Below are 18,265 nucleotides of genomic sequence, written 5' to 3' on the forward strand. Positions count from 1 at the left end.
ATACCTTAAACTACAAACCATATTTATTTTAAAAAGCTTTAAATTTTTGTTTAGGACATCTGCATTCCTGTGTTCCTATGACTATCAGTAAACAGAGTGGGACTTTTTCATTATCATCTTTACTGACATACATCGAAATATCTTGTTGACTATCATTATTCAAGAAGTATAACTTGTGGCTCATGATATGATAATTTTTTATTACAAAATAAAAAGAGAGTGAAATTGATTTTAATTTATTTCATCAGAGTCATATAACTCACCATCAAATTGACACTTTGTCCTGTCATAATCATCACTAAGGGGTCTGTGAGAATGCCAATGCAAAAGTTCATTGAATTCCTTTTGTTTAACTAGTGAAGTTACAATAGGATCATCACTACAAGACAAACAGAAATATATGCATATTTTAAATTTCATGCCTCTAAATAGAATACAACACGGATTTCATTTTTTAATATTTTATTAAAAATCATAGCCACCTTTCCTCTTTCTATAATATGATGTGGGTGTTAGAACCCAAAAAGCAGTTTATTAGGTGCTTAAGAACCCAGAATCTACCCCACTTTTCTAACAGTCTCATCAAATCAACAAATATTCATTAATTAATCCACTAATTAAAAACATCCAGCTGGAGTAATTTTACTCTAAGATTAAAACCACGTTGATTTTAACCTAGTTAAGATCAAAGACATTGATAAATTTGCTTTAAACTCATTATATGTTACAAACACATATTGCATCTAATATATTCCATTTAATTTGTTTCATTTCATAGAATCTTTAATGAGTAAGTCATCCATTCCACCCACTTACTGAGACATTTTTGGTCTTATACCTTTTTAAGAAAGGCAAATCTTTCAAAAGGTTGCCAACAAACTTATCAACCACTTCACATGACATTGAAATAAATCCCAAATTAGGAATCTTTTCCTTGGAGGTATCTGTAAACAAGTAAAAAAAAAAAAAATTAAGACAGTGTTAAATGGGAAACTTTCACACAGGAACATTACACATCATTTTCTAAAACCTTACATTAAAAAATATTTTTCATTGATTTTATTTACATTTATCAATTCCAGACCTTCCCATAAAGCTATTGCCCACATTAAAACATTTTGAAACATAACAGATTATGAAGAAATAGGCAGCATTTAGGCATGTAGGTAGGTAGCTAGGTAGGTAGAAAATAACTGTTTCCTATTTTTTTAATATTTATTTCTTTCATTATCACCTATTACAAGGAATTGGAATATGGAACTCTCACTCAGAGATCTCCTACATAAATACTTTTATGGAAATGAAATTTTTAAAAAGTAGGGGGAAATATATAAATAATAATGAAATAATTTGATATCATTACAGTATTTTCTTACATCCTCTTTGATATTATATATATGTATCTGCACATATACATATACATGTGATAGATGCCATATCACACATATATCCTATATATACTAGTTGGCTAATGAATGCCTTTTTATTTATATCTGGTTCATAATTCTAGGTAAGCTGCCATTGCTCTGCCGATTATCCCCTTGGTGTTCACTGTTTCTGTGTTTGCCTAACACCTTCTTACTGCAAGTCTCTGCAGCTCTCTGCCTGAGCACTTTCCTTTTTACTGCCATGTGAGGAAGGCCAGAACTGCTAAGGATTCAATGCCCCAGAGATAGCCCTCAGCCAAAAGTGTGACAGGAGTTGCAAGGTAAATGCCCCAGCTATCTTGCTCTTCAGGTAAGACATCTCTGAGGTGGTTTGTACACTACTCTAAGATTCCCAGTAAAATCTACCTGTATTTGCCCACAGTGGAAATCTACTCATTAACATGACTCACACTGGGTTTGTTCTCTTCCTGATCTTACCTAACCACTCCCCTACTTGATCTTCCTGGGATCAATAAACCCCTTATTTGATATTCCTCAAGAGTCTAATTCTTTTGATCTATTTCTAGTTTACACATTCTCTTTAGCAATATCCAATCACCTTTTTAGCCTATCCATTGACACTATTTTCATTTCTACAATTTTGGTTACTTTAAAATGTGAATGGTGTTTTATAGAACTTTGTAATTTTCTCATGTTTCAAATTTCATATTTTGTTTCTTTGAGATTTTAAATACACATATAGTATATTCTACTTTTGATAATTACAAAATATGAAGTTCTAGTTCTATAGCTTACATTTTTCTCTTAGCAGCTTATTTCCTGTCGTTTTATAAATTCATATTTGTACTCATATTTGACAGAATATGAGTAAAACCCTGTATCCTGTAAAACCAGGGTTTATGAAGTTTTTAATTTTTATTTATTTATTTGTCAGAGAGAGAGCACAAGCAGGGGGAGTGGCAGGCAGTGGGTGAAGCAGGTTCCTTGCTGAGCAGGGAGCCCCATGAGGGGCTCGATCCCAGGACCCTGGGATCATGACCTGAGCTGAAAGCAGATGCTTAACCAACCGAGCCACCCAGGTGTTCCCAGGGTTTATGATGTTTTTCCTCTACAAAGAATGTACTAGATTCTTCTGATCACTTTAAGTCAATTTTCTGGCTTAGAGTTGTCTTGACACTACTAACAGAATAACTGAAACCCCCGATTCTTGGGAAGATGGACCTATAATTAGAAATCATCAGAGTAATTTATTTTGTATTAGCCGAAGATCAGTCTCTCCCTTTTTTTTTTTTTTTTTTTGAGCTTTTCCCTCCCTGTTTTGAGCTTAGCTACGATAATACACAAGGATGTTTGGTGTGTCTTACCAGCATTTCAATTGTTTCCCAAAAAAGATTTTTCCCTTAACCTATACTGCCATATTGATAGAAATGAAAGTCACAGGGGCGCCTGGGTGGTGCAGTGGTTAAGCGTCTGCCTTTGGCTCAGGGCGTGATCCCAGTGTTATGGGATCGAGCCCCACATCAGGCTCTTCCGCTATGAGCCTGCTTTTTCCTCTTCCACTCCCCCTGCTTGTGTTCCCTCTCTCGCTGGCTGTTTCTATCTCTGTTGAATAAATAAATAAAATCTTTTTAAAAAAAATGAAAGTCACATATATCTGGCTTTTTTAAATTGGCAACAACATTAGCTACAAGCAAAATATATAACTTCAAAATTATAGTCCTAGCATATATCATTTCCCAATGATATAGGGAGAGGTAACTTTATTTTTATTTATTATTATTTATTTATTATTTAAATGCATAGTGCAAGAAAATTATTTGGATCTACAGCATTTAGTTAGTAGTGTTTTCAAAAAATTTTCAGAGATTTGAACTGTTATTTCAAATTAATTTAGAGATCTATTACCTTTGATTGGTGATGGATTCTTTTCAAGAAAAGAAAGTTTTGTTGTTCTCAGAGGAAATGGCTTTCCAACAGCAAACTTTCTGATCAACTTTGACACAGTATTCCAGAGATGTTCATAATCTTTCATAATGGCATCTCCTAAATTTGAATGTAGGCCTATATAATAGTTAAAAGTACTAAATATTAAAAGTCATTCCTATATATACAGAAGCATGCACTTCAACTAAATTCATAGAGTTCTGAAATATTTGTTAAACAGTGAAATTTTCAGTGACTTCCACACTGCACCTAAATGAATAAATTACAACTATCATAATAAGAGATTATGAATATCTATTTTATAATGTTAAAATGTTATGCCACATATAACTTTACAACCGATAAAACTGAATAGAACTTATTTTTCAAAGATAAGAAAATTTGTAGAGAGTTGCTAAATTTATATGTAGCTAACCCATTCCAATGTTTATAAAGTGGAGGAACCAAATTCTAGAGGTCAAAGCAGCTTCAAGAATGCTCAATGAGTTCTAGCTCTCTTAAAACATGTTTTCTTTTTCTTTTACTATTAAGAAACAGCAGAAAATTTATTCTAACAAAAGAATTCAAAGAAAGAAAAACAAATTACATATAACATATAAATCAGCTTTGTCTCTGGAAAAAAATTAAAATTCTGTAAATATCTCATGTAGTAGGATGATTACTTTAATTAGAATAAATATTTTTAAAATGTATTGCATATATTTAAATGAAAAATACAACTGTCAAAATTATCTAGAAATGCCAAATACCTAAACACTATTTTTTCAAGAAAACTTGAGTATATTAAGTTAAAAATGTTTTAAAATATAACACTCACACTGATTACAACTAAATAAAACTTATATACATGTATAAACAAAGATTGAAAGGAAAATAATTGCTATGTTATATGTTGGACATATAGGAAAACGATTTTGAAGTTTTAAATCCCTTATAATGTTTATCTCTGGATGAAAGTACAATTACTATAATATACTAAGGTGGTACCTTCAGCATTTTCATTTTCATAGTAAAAAGCAATATTCTTCAACAGAAGCTCATCACTTAAGTCCGAAAGGTGAATTAAATTCAGATTCCAAAATTCACAAATGTTTATATTACTTAGGATGAAATACTCACACCACTTTTTCTGAAAATTAAAAATAAAACCAAGTCATTGATAATTATTATATTAGCAATAAACTATAATACAACTTCAAATGCATCACTAATCCAATGAAAGGCAAGTTGGCAAGGTTCTTTCAGTTCTTATTAATGTAAGTCCTTTAAGGCTGGATAATGATGAATGTTTTATATCTTAAAAGGTTAGATCATAAAGTAAAACCAAACTGACCAAAAAATTCATTCAGCGTAGTTCTTTATTCTGAATCATAGAAATCTGTGTTTGACGCAATACAATTTTTTTTTTCACACTAAACCACAGATACAATCCCAATGCTACAGAAATACTTCTGCTTTCAAATCTACCTCTGTTCTTCACTAAGGTTTTAATGTTTTCCAATTCTACTTGCAGGTCCAAAGAGGATTCAAGAAATAGCATTTGATTGTTTAGGGGTCTAGAAGATGCTGAATCCTTCAAACTCAAAGATTCCCTTCCACCTACATTGGTGTGCAGCTGCTGAGTTTATGACAGTGAGGCTATGTTCATGCCTCACAGACAGAATGTCTTCCTGGCCACAGTTAGTTCAGAGTTGAGTAGACATGAGTAAACAACCTTAGCAAGCAAGAGCCTAGTCATCTTTTCAGTCAATGATAGTGTTTGGGGAGTTAACGTTCAATGGGGGAAAATTGAGGCTTCTCTGCTCCACCCTCCCTCAATGATAAAACCAAATGCTTTCCAAATGTGAATAATTTATTTATCTATACTGATGTGGAAACAGAACCCAGAATTATCCAACAGAAATATAACATGGTCAAGCTGCATATTTTATCCTAAGTTTCCAGAAGTCACATTAAAAAGAAAAAGCAAAATTTTATTTTATTTAACTCGACATATCCAAAGTATTATCATTTCAATGTGTAATCAATATAAAAATTTTAACAGAGTAGTTTACATGTTTTTCATACTAAGTTTTTTTGAAACCTGGTGTTTCTTTTAAGTTTAGAGCAGATCTCACTTCAGACTACCCACATTCCACATTTAATTCCAAGTTTAATATCCACTTGTAGCTATGGGCTAGTGCTTTGGACGACCTAGCTCTAAACAGATGTTAGGGAGACTGCCCAAGTTTCAAGAGAAGTCATAAATATCAAGGTAGGAGACTCCTACCTACAGTGTAGTTTTAGCTACAATAAAATACTAAAGAGATTGCCACAGAGCCATAAAACAGTGGTTCTCCAACTTCAGCAGGAGCCCCACATGGAAAGATTGTCAAATAAAACAGATTGCTAGGCATCATCCCAAGATTGATTCAGTAGCTCTGAGATGGAGCCTAAGAATTTGCATTTCTAACAAGTTTCCGGGTGATGCTGATGATGTTGTTCAAGGTAACCATACTTGGAGAACCACTGCCATGTAAGGTTCTCCCCACCCAATCCTTTCCCATAATACCACTGAGTAAACAAATGGTAATATGTGAATACAGTACAGCAAACATTCCTCATTTTATTCACTTCATATAAGAAGTGCCTCCGAATGGTCTCCAAGTGTCAGGATTTGAGTAAACATGAAATTCTCCCTTCAGAGTTTGCTTGTTGATTTTTCCACAGCCCTCAGAATACGCTTTTTATTGTGGAAATTTCAGAGTCTACCTGAATTTACACTTCCAGCTACTGGGTGCTACCAAAATGAAGCATGGAGGATAGAAAAGAACAGAGGGGTGCTTGACTATGGGATAATCAGCTGTTTCCCCTTAACAAGGGAGCAGAGGATGGTGGGAAGGGCACAGATTTGGAAGCCGGACAGAGATGAACTTATCTCCCACCTTGATCATTTATTAGTTGTGCTAAGCTTAGGGCCATTTAGCCTTTCTGAGCCCAAGTTTTTCGTCTGTAAAATGAGGACATACGAGGGTATTATTATGTCTTAATGAGGTAACATAGGTAAAGTATACACATAAAGCTGGTGCAAAATAACTAGCACCTATTCCTATCCTGTCCTCAATCCATGCCATCCTAATTGAAGAGTGATGTTTTCTATCAGCTAAAACCACAAAGTATGTCCTGCAGAACCATCTTAGAATATTACATAATTTAGAAAGACTTTGTAATATCCTTTCACCTAATTAGCACTGTCCATAAAAAATTGTTTATAAGACTCTTTATAAATGAAAACTATACATACAGAGCATTCATCTAAATCTGTAAATCAATACCACAATTATGACATTCATACCATTCGGTGACTGAGTATATGTAATTCAACCTACAAAAAGTTGACCAAAAAAATCAAATATTATCTGAGAAATAACTACAACAAAACTCGCAGCACAGTAATATTGATGCTAGAATGCATTATTTGAGTATCTAATATGTCGTATCAATAGGTTTAATGTATTAACCTGACATGATTTTACTGAAATGTCTAAAGTAAATTAGGGGTGTATGGGTGGCTTAGTCAGTTAAGTGTCTGCCTTCGGCTCAGGTCATGATCCCAGCATCCTGGGATGGAGCCTTGTCTCCAGCTACCCTGCTTAGTGGGGAGTCTGTGTCTCCTTCTCTCCTCTCTCTGTCCCTCTCCCTGCTCATGTGTGCACTCTCTCTCTTTCTTTCTCTCTCAAATAAATAAAATCTTTAAAATTAAATAAATAAACTAAAAAGAGCTGGAAATACAGTCTTCCTATCCCTTTAATTAACCACAGTCAGCTTCTTCTCAACAGACTATCAAAATGCCTAGAGGAAAGTTCCCCAGCGGGCTTTGGGATATAGGGAAATATTTTCTCCCCCAAGCATCAGCAGAGCCACATGGTATTGTGTACACCACATCATAAAACCTTTAACACTTCTGTTAGAGCAGTTGTAAATGCTCACAGATATAGACCTAGATACACAATCAATGTATTCTTCTGTTTCCGAACTTTAATTGTTGATCCTACATATGCATTATGGTATTTCAGTAAATATAATGTAAGCATTACAAAGTAAAATCAGTCCAATTCAATTACTTCCCAGTCACACTCAGATCAATGCTCTTCATGAGTCCCCATGCCAGGCTTTGACAGGAGTGTTTATACATTTGTTGTTAAAAAAAAAAAGTATGTATAAAAAAATTTATACATTTTGGTTAAAAACGGTGCCCACCACTCAGTTTGGCTGCCTTCAGTTATACCTCACTCTTCAGTATTCTACACGGGCAATAGACCCAGGTCCCTTGAATAGAGATTAAATGGTCAGTGGTTATGGAGGGGCTTCCATTTGTTCCATGGAGTTCACAGTCTACTGAAATACAGTCCTCAGATTTAAAGGGGTCTTTTCCATGTTATTTCCCACTTATCCCCTCATCTGGCTTCTGAGAATTCTGTAAAGACTAGCAGGTTCCCCTTCCCTCTCAATCAACTAGCATGACTCATTTAGAGCCTGCAAGAACTTTCAGACCCTCCCTCAGGAAGTTCAGGGACCATCTCCCACACTTTCATGGGTAGACATCATACTGCATTTTCCGGTCCAGTTCCCTGGCACATACAGCCGCAGGTATCCTGGGTGAGACTAGCTATCTCCCAGTCTGTGCCCTGAAAACTAAATCACAGGTTCTTTCTATGCACAGACCCCTGAAACTTTAGAGGGATTCTATCATGCCCTTCCCACCCACTCATGGTGACTTCATTTATTCTCCAACTCTCTCCCCTCCTCAAATCATAGACACTCTATGAGGAAGGTGCAGTGTGGGCAGAAGAAGGTAATTGTCTTTTTCAATAATATTTGTTTTATGTAGATCAATATTATTCTTTCAAAGGGTGGGAAATTTGACTTTTTTCCCCCAATCCCTAAAGTAAGGGCACATGCCGGTCCAGCTGGAAGGTGGGGTTGAAAGGAGGGAGGTCGTGCAGAAAAGATCTTATCACAGGAGTGATAAGAATTTAGGGAGTTCGTGAACTTAGATCAGAAAATTTTTATTTTTGGGGCGCCTGGGTGGCACAGCGGTTAAGCGTCTGCCTTCGGCTCAGGGCGTGATCCCGGCGTTACGGGATCGAGCCCCACATCAGGCTCCTCCACTATGAGCCTGCTTCTTCCTCTCCCACTCCCCCTGCTTGTGTTCCCTCTCTCGCTGACTGTCTCTATCTCTGTCAAATAAATAAATAAAATCTTAAAAAAAAAAAGTTGTAAATACATTTAAAAAAAAAAGAAAATTTTTATTTTTGCTAAGTTGTAGCAAAAATGTTCATTTTCAATAATAAACCCAGATGACATGCCATACAGTTATGCCATAGTTGGAATTTGGCACCAGTAGAAATAACATATTTTCACATTACATTGCAAGTGCTACAAACATCTAGAGATACTGTTTATACTTATCATATATTGAAAGTATGGTAGTTATTTGATTGTCTAATGTAGTAACAAGGAAACACATGTATTACTACATCACAAATGTATGTTTTAATATTTTAATAACTATTTCAATATAACTGATACCCTTGTAATCCTAAGTATCTTACTTTATTCATTTATATTATCCTGAGGAAGGGAAAATTCCCTTCATAGAATTCATCAGACAGCCATAGGGGACCCTAGGGGGAAAAAGGGCAAGAAACCCTAAATGATTCTTCTCTGGTCGTTCTGACACACTTGTTTGCTGAGAATGGGAAAGTGAGCAGATAGAGACTTGGATGCAAATTCTGATTCTTCCCTGATAACATTATGTAAAATGTAGCTCTATGAAAGTGGTGGGCTGAGATTGGTAAATATATTCTTATTTTTCTCACTGTATCCCCAGTGACTCACACAATGTATATACATTAGATAAATATTTGTGGACTAGCTTACTAATTGATTGGTTCTAAAATACTTTCCTTGAACATTTTGACTGCAAGTATCAAGATTTTTAAAAATTTTCCATTTAAATTGATCCACTAATCCCACTTCTGGGCACAAAGTCTAAGTCAATATCCCCAAATTAAAGGAAAAGGCTTACACTCAAAGAACCTGGAAATAGTAGCATTTATAATACAACAATTAAAACCTCTTAATATCCTATAATAGAAAAATGGGTGAGTAAACCATGGTACATCCATAAAAAATAACAGCCATTAAAAAATGAAGTTAACCAAGAGTATGAAAGAAAATTTTAAAATCTGTGAAAAGAAAATATATATTTATATATGTATGTGTATATATACATATATACATTGCAATGTAATATATGAATTGATTTGAATAGTGGGTCACTGGGTGTTTCTTTTGTTTTTGCTATTTTCCTAAAGTCTACAAATTTTCTCTAACTAACATCTATAATGGACAAAATTAACCATTACATATATGTCTTCAATTCCTTTCAAGAGCAGAACACAATGGACACCAATCTCTTATAATTAATGACACAAAAACCTGATCTTGACAGAAATTAGAAGGAAAATAGAGAGATTATGTTTATCCTTAGATTGGGTACATATCATGCTGTTTGTTATTACTACCAGAGTTGTTGAAATTAGGAAGAAATTGACTTAGGCCATTAAATATTTAAGCTCCCCAAAGGGCTGACAATATCCCCTTATAATTTTTTTTTTTAAGTAGTCTCTGTGCCCAGCGTAGAACCCAACATGGGGCTTGAACTCACAACCTGAGATCATGACCTGAGCTGAAACCAAGAGTCAGAGGCTTAACCAACTGAGCCACTCAGGGACCCTTTATAAATCTATTTTTGAAGGTGACTGCAGTTTCCTTATGTCAAGCAATGGAAACAAAAAAATAAGTAAATAAACTAATAAAGAGCATATTTACCATTTCTAAGAAAGTGTGAATGTTCTTAGTCCAATGGGAAGTGATGACTCTAGCGCAGGCTCTTTGAGAAAGAGGTAAGTGGAGTAGGAAAACCACACTGAGACAATGCAGTTTACACAAATCCTCCATCTCTTGCAGGGCTAAGCAATTACTTTCCTCCTGAATAACAAAGAAAGTAAAATAGAGATCAGCAGGCTATGAAATTTCATGATACGCATGCAGCACCACAAAGGTCAGCAGCCACATTTTGCTTTGTTACATTCTTCATTCCATAGGTTTTTGAGGGTTTTTTCTTCATACATAAATTTGACTGCATATAAAATACAGATGTCAGGTAAGGGGACAGGGAACTGCTAGCTCCACAGCAGTTTATGTAAAGCTGTTTTGTAGTACTTTTAGTTAAGCTTAACTTTAAATGAGCTGACCCAGCAGCTAATGAAGTCATGATCCCACAGGACTTTGCAAGAACAGAGCCATATTTTAAATGCCCTATTCTGTCCAAAGCATCATATTTTAAAAGTTTCACTGAATACTATTAGAGTGAAGAAACCAGGACACATCTAAAAAAACGTACCCAATTAGAAAAAAGGTAAAGAAATGGGCACATTTAACATGATGGGACAAGGCCCTCCTAGCCATCTTCAAAAGTTTGCAGGGTTGTCAGTGAAATAAAAGTAAGACTTATTTCAGAGTGCCTCCACAGGGCCAAATAGGGTCTAACGACTAGAGGTTCCAAAGAGATACACTTGGTTTGGTATCATTCTTGTGATACTAATTTAAAATTGTCATGCCTAATGACATAAAAGATATTTGAGTAAGAATATATTCAAGTAGATATTGGAAAACCAAATATAAAGGATGCTAAGTAAAAGGTAGTAAGTCCTGTTCATTTCTGAGAGTGTACAAAAAGTTACCAAAAGCTTCATTTTACTTTAATAAAAATTTAGGCAAGAATCCCCCAGCAGTCAGATTATATACAAAACAGTATGTGTACACATGTGTGTGTGAGTGTGTGTATGTGTGCATATGTACACATATATATAGGGATGACTATTTAACTGGAGAGCAAACACACACTGGCCAACAGATTCTTAACAAACTGTGTCAACCATAAAGAAGGTTAAGAGCTTTAGTATTTCTGCAGCTAAGATGGCACCAAGACACTACAGCAAGAAGATTCTTTCTAAAGACAGTTTGGTATGGAATTTAAACAAGAAAGATACAGGTTCAATCATCATTCCACTCCGCTATTGAATTAAGGAATGTTACCTGGACTATCTGAACCTCAGGGGTTTCCATATGTGAAATGGGAATAAATACCTCCCTGAAAATGCTCTTGTGAGGATATAAAGGCACAAGGCATTTAAAGAACCCAGAACATTATAATATAAGCTCTCACCAAGTGCTAATTTCCTTTCTTATTACCCCTTCTTCTGGATGATTGGATAAATTTGACTGTGTACTAAGGGGAAACATCTGTATAGTAAAACACTAAATCATATAACAACACCATAGATATTTCTGATAAACAAATTCCAGTTTTTCCCTCTTTTGGGAGAAATTTATATAAGTAAATTGGGGAATAAATACAGCAAGAAATGGAAAAAAAGGTAGATGAAAATCAGTAAAATTTCAAAAGTGGAAAGCAATGGTGTTTCATAGTAAAGTTATAACAATCACACCTCTTGGATGTTAGTTTTCTCATCAGAGGTAGTCTTTTTTCTGTTTTCTAAAAAGTGATGGTACATTCTCAAAGACAAGGAGCATGAAGTAACACAAAGAACACGCCGAATGTCAGAGCCTTCTGGCCAGAGCTGCTTAAGCTGAGAAATAGTTTCACATGCCTGTCACAGAAGAAAACTGTAAATGTCATGATATTTAAAAAATATTTTTATTCATAAGTAATCTTACTAGAAGAAATCATACAAAGATAGATATGGCTACATAAAACTATAAATATTTCTGTTAAAAGTGATAAAATTTTAAGATGAGAAAATACATATTTTAGTAAAATCATTAAAATTTAACTATGTAAAGAGCTCCTATAAATCAATAATAAAACATCTCAGCCTTTAATAAGACATGAGCAGATAATTCACAAAAGTAATACAAATATTAACAAAATAGAAAAAATGTTCAACCTCTCTAGTAATAAATGAATAATTAAATAGCATATTTTTACTTACAAATTAACAAATATTAGAATATTCTAATGATAATAGACAGCACTGGAAATCATGTGATATGTCATTTCTCTTATGCTTTGCTAATGAGAGTAGAGATAGGTACATAATTACTGCAAAGCTATTTAGCAATATGTATGATTACCATTAATTATATTGATACTTTGTTACTGGCTATTCAAGTTCTAGGTATCCAGGCTAGGTAAATAACACAAAATGTGCACCAAGATTTATGCACCAAGGTGTTCATACAGAATTATTTTTAGAAACCAATTCTCAAATAATTTAGGTGTTTAGCATATGGGAAATATTATACATCCAGTAAAAATAAAATATGTGAAGAGTTTTTAATAACTCAAATACATGTGGTATGCAAGAAGCACAACTTAAACAAAGTGACTCAGAAGGACTAAAAATAAAGGGATGGATAAAAGTATACCAGGGAAATGGGGGGAAAGAAAAGGAGAGAAGGTAGGCTAGCAATTTTTACAGCACACTAGGGGGAATTCAAGCTCAAGAGCATTAAATATGAAAAGGAAAAGCACTCTTTTATTCTAAAAGCCACAATCTATAATGGAGATGTAACCTTTATGAATGATTCATCTCTTAAGAATAATTATGAATAAATATGCAACATATAATGTCACAACCAACTTTACGATGCAAAAATTACAGGAGATTAAAGGAACTATATTCAGAAACACACTAATAATAACAGAATTTAATATACTACTTTTGGTACAAGAGAAATCAAATGGACAAAAAATAAGTAAGAAGATAGATGACTTAAACAGCATAATCAATAGTGTAGGTCCTATGAATTAAACTCTGGTGATAGAGAATATGTATTCCTCTTAAGTGCCCCCAGCATACCCATAAAAATTGGTCATATGTTAAGTCACAAAGAAAACATCAGTAACTTCCATAGTGTAGAAACACTATAAATGGCGCTCTGATCAAAATACAATAAAGGTAGGGTTTACTTTAAAAAAAAAAGGCACAAAGACCCTTCAATCTAAAGCTTAAAAACATTTTCAATTAAGCTACTCCTAGGTGAAAGGGAAATACAAACTGAAATTACAGAATTTATAAAACTGATAACAAAAACACTACATATCATAATTTATGGGATAAATTTAAAGCAGTGACCAAAGGAAAATTCGTTGCATTAAACATATTTAACAATAAAAATGAAATAATAAAAAAATGGATTAAATTCTCAGCTCCAAAAAGAAAATCTAAAAAGAAACAACAAACTGAGCTAAAGGAAAGCAAAAGGAGGCGAAAAATAAAGATAAAAGTAAGCAAAAATTAAGAAAAGAAAATTGGTAGATAGATTTAATTAATAAATCAAAATTTCAGGGATTTCTGAAAACCTTAAAAAGCAGACAAGCCACTAGCAAATTTGACCATTAATAAATGTGACAAATAAAAAAATGTACAGAATAAAAATGTAAAGGTAAAATAACTACTGAAACAGAAGAAATTTTTAAAGAGTAAAAAAAAAGCCTACTTTAACTTCTATGCAAATAAATTTGAAATGTAAATGAATAGATAATTTCCTCATAAGGATTAATTATAAAAATTGACCCCATTGGAGTAACTAAGCTTAAATAAATCAATTTCCAGTGGACAAACAGAGAAAATTAAGAAACTATCCCACAAAAAAGCCCCAGTCCCATATGACTTTATAGGGAAACTATTTTAATCTTCAAAAACCAGGTAATCCCCGTGATGCATAAATTATTTTGGAATACTGAAAAGAAAAAGAAAATATTCTAATCTTTCTTTATGAAGCATGCATGACACTGATACCCAACCAAATAATTACAGTGCACAGAAAGAAAACTACAGAAAAGTATCACTCACGCATACTGAGGCAAAAATTCTAAACAAAATATTAGCAAGTGGAACCCAACACCAATTAAGAAAATAATACCATGATCAAATGGGATTTATTCCAGAAATAGAGTTACTTCAATATTTAAAAATCCACTTATATCAAAATACCATATTAATAAAGCTAATATTTAAAAATCATAATTGTATCCACAATTTCAATACACATTCATGATAAAAACACTCAAAAAGAGATAAGTTGAGGGATACAGTCTTAAAATCAGAATGAATGTGTGTGTGTGTGTGTGTGTGTGTGTGTGTGTGTGTGTGTATAATGGGGAAATACTAGAGACATTTCTACTAAGATTAGGAACAAGGCAAAGATGCCCACTATAGCTGGTACTATCCTCCATTGTATCAGGTTTGTTACCTAATGCATCTAGATAAGAAAAGGTAATTTCAGGCATAACAATGGGTAAAGATACAAAACTATCACTGTTCACAGATGATGTGATAGTATATATGGATAACCCCAAAGAATAATTAAACTAATTCAAAAATTAAAATGTCAATGAGACATCAGCACATAGAATTGACAAAAAAAATCAATAGGTTTCATATGTATAAACAACAAAGAGTCAAAGAACACAATGGTAGATAAAATCTTGGAATAATAGCAAAATTTACTTAATAACAACAAAACATTAAAACTTAGGAAGAAAATTAACAAGAAATATACAAAACATATATAAGGAATTTTTTTTAATTCACAAAAATAAACTAGAAAAAAATTTAAATACACCCCCCTCTTCTTGCATGGAATAATTCAACATTATAAAGATGCCACTTCTCTCCAGTTTAATTTATAAAGTCAATATTCTCCAACAAAAATAACAAGATTTTTTTTAACTTAGACATTTTGATAACAAAAGTTCATATGGAAAAATAAAAATGCAAGATGGCTGTAAGAGAAAAACTATACATGGAAAACCTAGCTAAATAATACATTAAAAAACCTATTAAGTCTTTATAATCAAAAGACTGTAAAATTTGCAAATAAATCAGAGGAACAGAGTAGAAAGTCCAGATTTATTTCCAAATACATATAGAAATTTAAAGATAATGTGGCACCTGAAATCACTGGGATAAAAAATGGACTTTTTAATAAATGCCACTGAGCATCCCTTTGAAAAAAATAAAAAATATATCCATATCTCACACTGTCTACAAGAATGAATTGCAAATAGATGAGGAATCTAAATTTTAAAAAATTGTAAGTATAAGAAGAAACCAAAGGCAAATCCTCTTCTTAACCTTAATGTATGTAGGGAAAGGCTTTCTAACTGGGTCTCAAAATCTAGAGGCAACAACGAAACAAAAAGATTAATAAATTTGACATTAAAATTTTAAAAATGTACACAACAAAAAATCATAAAGTCAAAAGACAACTGACAAGTTGGAAGAAAATATTCGTAAAATATATCACAAAGTTCTAATATCTGTGATATAGAGAGAACACTTAAAATTGAAAGACAAAAGAAATGATATAATTCTTCTAGAAAGAAAACTGACAAAACCTAAGTAAGCAACATATGCACTTATCTTTTGACTCACTGTTTCTATTTTTAAAATCTACTCTGAGGCTATACCTCCAATAATACAAAATTGCACATACTACAAATCATTATTTATTACAGCATTGATTATAATTGCAAAATGTTGAAAACAAATATAAATTCCATAGTAGGAAATTGGTTAAACAAATTATAGTACATCCACATGATGGAGTGCTATGTAGCTATATAATATAATGAGGAAGATATCTACAAATTGCTTTAAAATGAGTTCTAAACATGCTGTTAAGTATAAAAAGAAAGTACTGAAAAATATCTACAATATGTGTTCCTTTATTTAAGAAAGATGATAAGAAAATACACATGTCTGCCTTTTTGTGCAAAAAAATAATAACAATAATAATGCAAGAAGGATAAACCTGAAACTAAAGAGACAAATTACCTACAGAAAGTATTTGGGAAAGGGGTAACCATAGAGGAGAATGGAATCAGAGTAGCAGGGTAAGAACAAAGTGTCACTTCTTTGAGCATCTTTTTGTATATCTCTGATTCTTAGAATCATAAGTACGTTTCCTATACCTTTCATATACCCTTCAAAATAAACAGATAATTAAAAACAATCTGGAAATGGGTGGCAGGGACCCAAAGTGAAAAACAAACACTAACCAATGAACCCAACTGTATTAGTAATGAATAGCAACCAAACTGAAGGGGGTGTGCAAGAAAAGAACTAACCTGAATAAGTTTGGAAAGCAGTATTTTACATATTCTATGACTAAAGATAAAAAGAACTGCACATAAATCCTGTAATCCATTTAGTAAATGTATTTCTTACAAGATATTGTTAGCAATTCTAAAACTACTTTGTGTATATACTAGAAATGAAAAAATAGTGAATATATTGTACGTAATGAGAGCTGAATTTCTCATAATTGGAGAAAGAAATCACAAATAAGGAAAAGGGAGGGGTAAAATGAAGGATATGAAGTTGGATTCGAGTGTAAGTTATCAGTATGAATGTATGATATTTAAGATAGATAGATTAAAAAATAGACAGATGTATATGCATGGCTTAGCATACATACATATATTTCCTAGCTGTGTCTGCCGAAAAGTCTTCATAGCAATGACGCCCCAGTAGAAATGAACAAACTTAGTTCCCAGATCTTGGCTTTAAATGCTGTTTTGGAACTTTACATCAAAAACCAGGGATGTACTGTATGGTGACTAACATAATAAAAAAATATTATAATAAAAAGAAAAGAATCAAGAAGTCAACAAGTCAACATTATCAACTCTCTCATGAACCCTGCTGATCTTTAAAAAACAGACATTTTCTGAGGCCTAAACAATAATTAAAATCATAAATATGTATTGCTACATCAAGTCAAACAATTGGAAAATGCAAACTCATTAAGAATATTTTAATCATCTCATTACTTCTGTGTCACAGTTGTATATAAATAATTTTAGTTGTTCAACAGTTTATGTGAAACATTTAAAAAGACAAAAAAAATTAAAATCATTGACTTATTGATTGGCTTATATTAAGTAAAGATAAATAAATAAATAAATAAATAAATAAATAAATAAATAAATAAATAAATAAAAGCTGTTTTCCAAAAAAAAGCAACCACAACTCCTTGGAGAAGCGGTAGATTTCAAGATTGAGGTAGAGAAAATACAAGATGAGTATGGAACACCTTGTGGTTTCAAAAAGTAAAACAGTGCTCAAAAAGAAAGGGCCTGATGTTTTTGAAGATAAATATACATCTGTGTAACCATCACCACAAGGTATGTCATCAAATCTCAACAAACTGGTTTTAGAAGAGAAAAAGGATGGGCAGAGGGGTGGGGCTTGCAAAAGAACACAGCTACAAACCTGAAGGAGTCTCTAATGTTCAAACGAGAACAATCTGAGTACCAAAACAATTGGAATATTGGACTTTAATCTATAATATAAAATATCCACTAATCCATGCTGATATAAATAAATAAACAAGTAAAGGTCAGAGATACAGGAGCTCTCCCTTACAGCAGAACTCCAAGTTAAGAAAAGCAGAGGAAAAGTGAAATAGAAAATAACCATTAGGCAAACAGATCTAGCAATAACTGTTGCAGACAAGATTCACTGATGGCTTCTAAAATTAATTGGCAAAAGTCTGAGAAAAAAAACAGGATTTGCATAGTCAGGAAAGATAGTAACTTTATGGTGGAGAAGGCTGGAAGGCACCAGCTTAACCAGTGTTAAGACATATTAACATCATGAACGCTTTGATATACTGTACACAACACCAACTAATTGGCATTCTTGCCAAAAATACATAACCTCATTCCAATCATGAGAAAACATGAGATAAGCTCAATTTGAGGGATATTAAAAATAAATAAATAAACAAATAAATAAATAATCAATACCTTTCCAAAACGTCAAGTTCACAAAAGACAAAGAAATACTGAG

At 32.9% G+C, this 18,265-nt stretch overlaps 1 protein-coding gene across 4 annotated transcripts in view; it reads right to left on the reverse strand.

Annotated features, from left to right (window-relative positions):
• Window positions 1-18,265, reverse strand: part of LOC123793167 (putative ATP-dependent RNA helicase DDX60) — a 102,366-nt gene that overhangs the window by 72,012 nt on the left and 12,089 nt on the right. For 3 of the 4 annotated variants that reach the window (XR_015726517.1, XM_087866566.1, XM_087866567.1), the window contains exons 7-12: window positions 11,891-12,052; window positions 10,209-10,367; window positions 4,320-4,461; window positions 3,294-3,449; window positions 839-944; window positions 264-379 (exon numbers count right to left, since the gene is read on the reverse strand). Coding sequence is in view for 3 of the 4 variants with exons in the window: in XM_087866566.1 (XP_087722692.1) it covers window positions 264-379; window positions 839-944; window positions 3,294-3,449; window positions 4,320-4,461; window positions 10,209-10,367; window positions 11,891-12,052 (841 nt within the window). In the remaining variant the exon portion in view is untranslated. The remainder of the gene's footprint in view (window positions 1-263; window positions 380-838; window positions 945-3,293; window positions 3,450-4,319; window positions 4,462-10,208; window positions 10,368-11,890; window positions 12,053-18,265) is intronic. The other variant, XM_087866568.1, reaches the window with a different exon arrangement.

This window comes from Ursus americanus, chromosome 13, assembly GCF_024610735.1.
Source record: "Ursus americanus isolate L20-20 chromosome 13, mUrsAme1.1.p, whole genome shotgun sequence".
Taxonomy (NCBI): Eukaryota; Metazoa; Chordata; class Mammalia; order Carnivora; family Ursidae; genus Ursus; species Ursus americanus.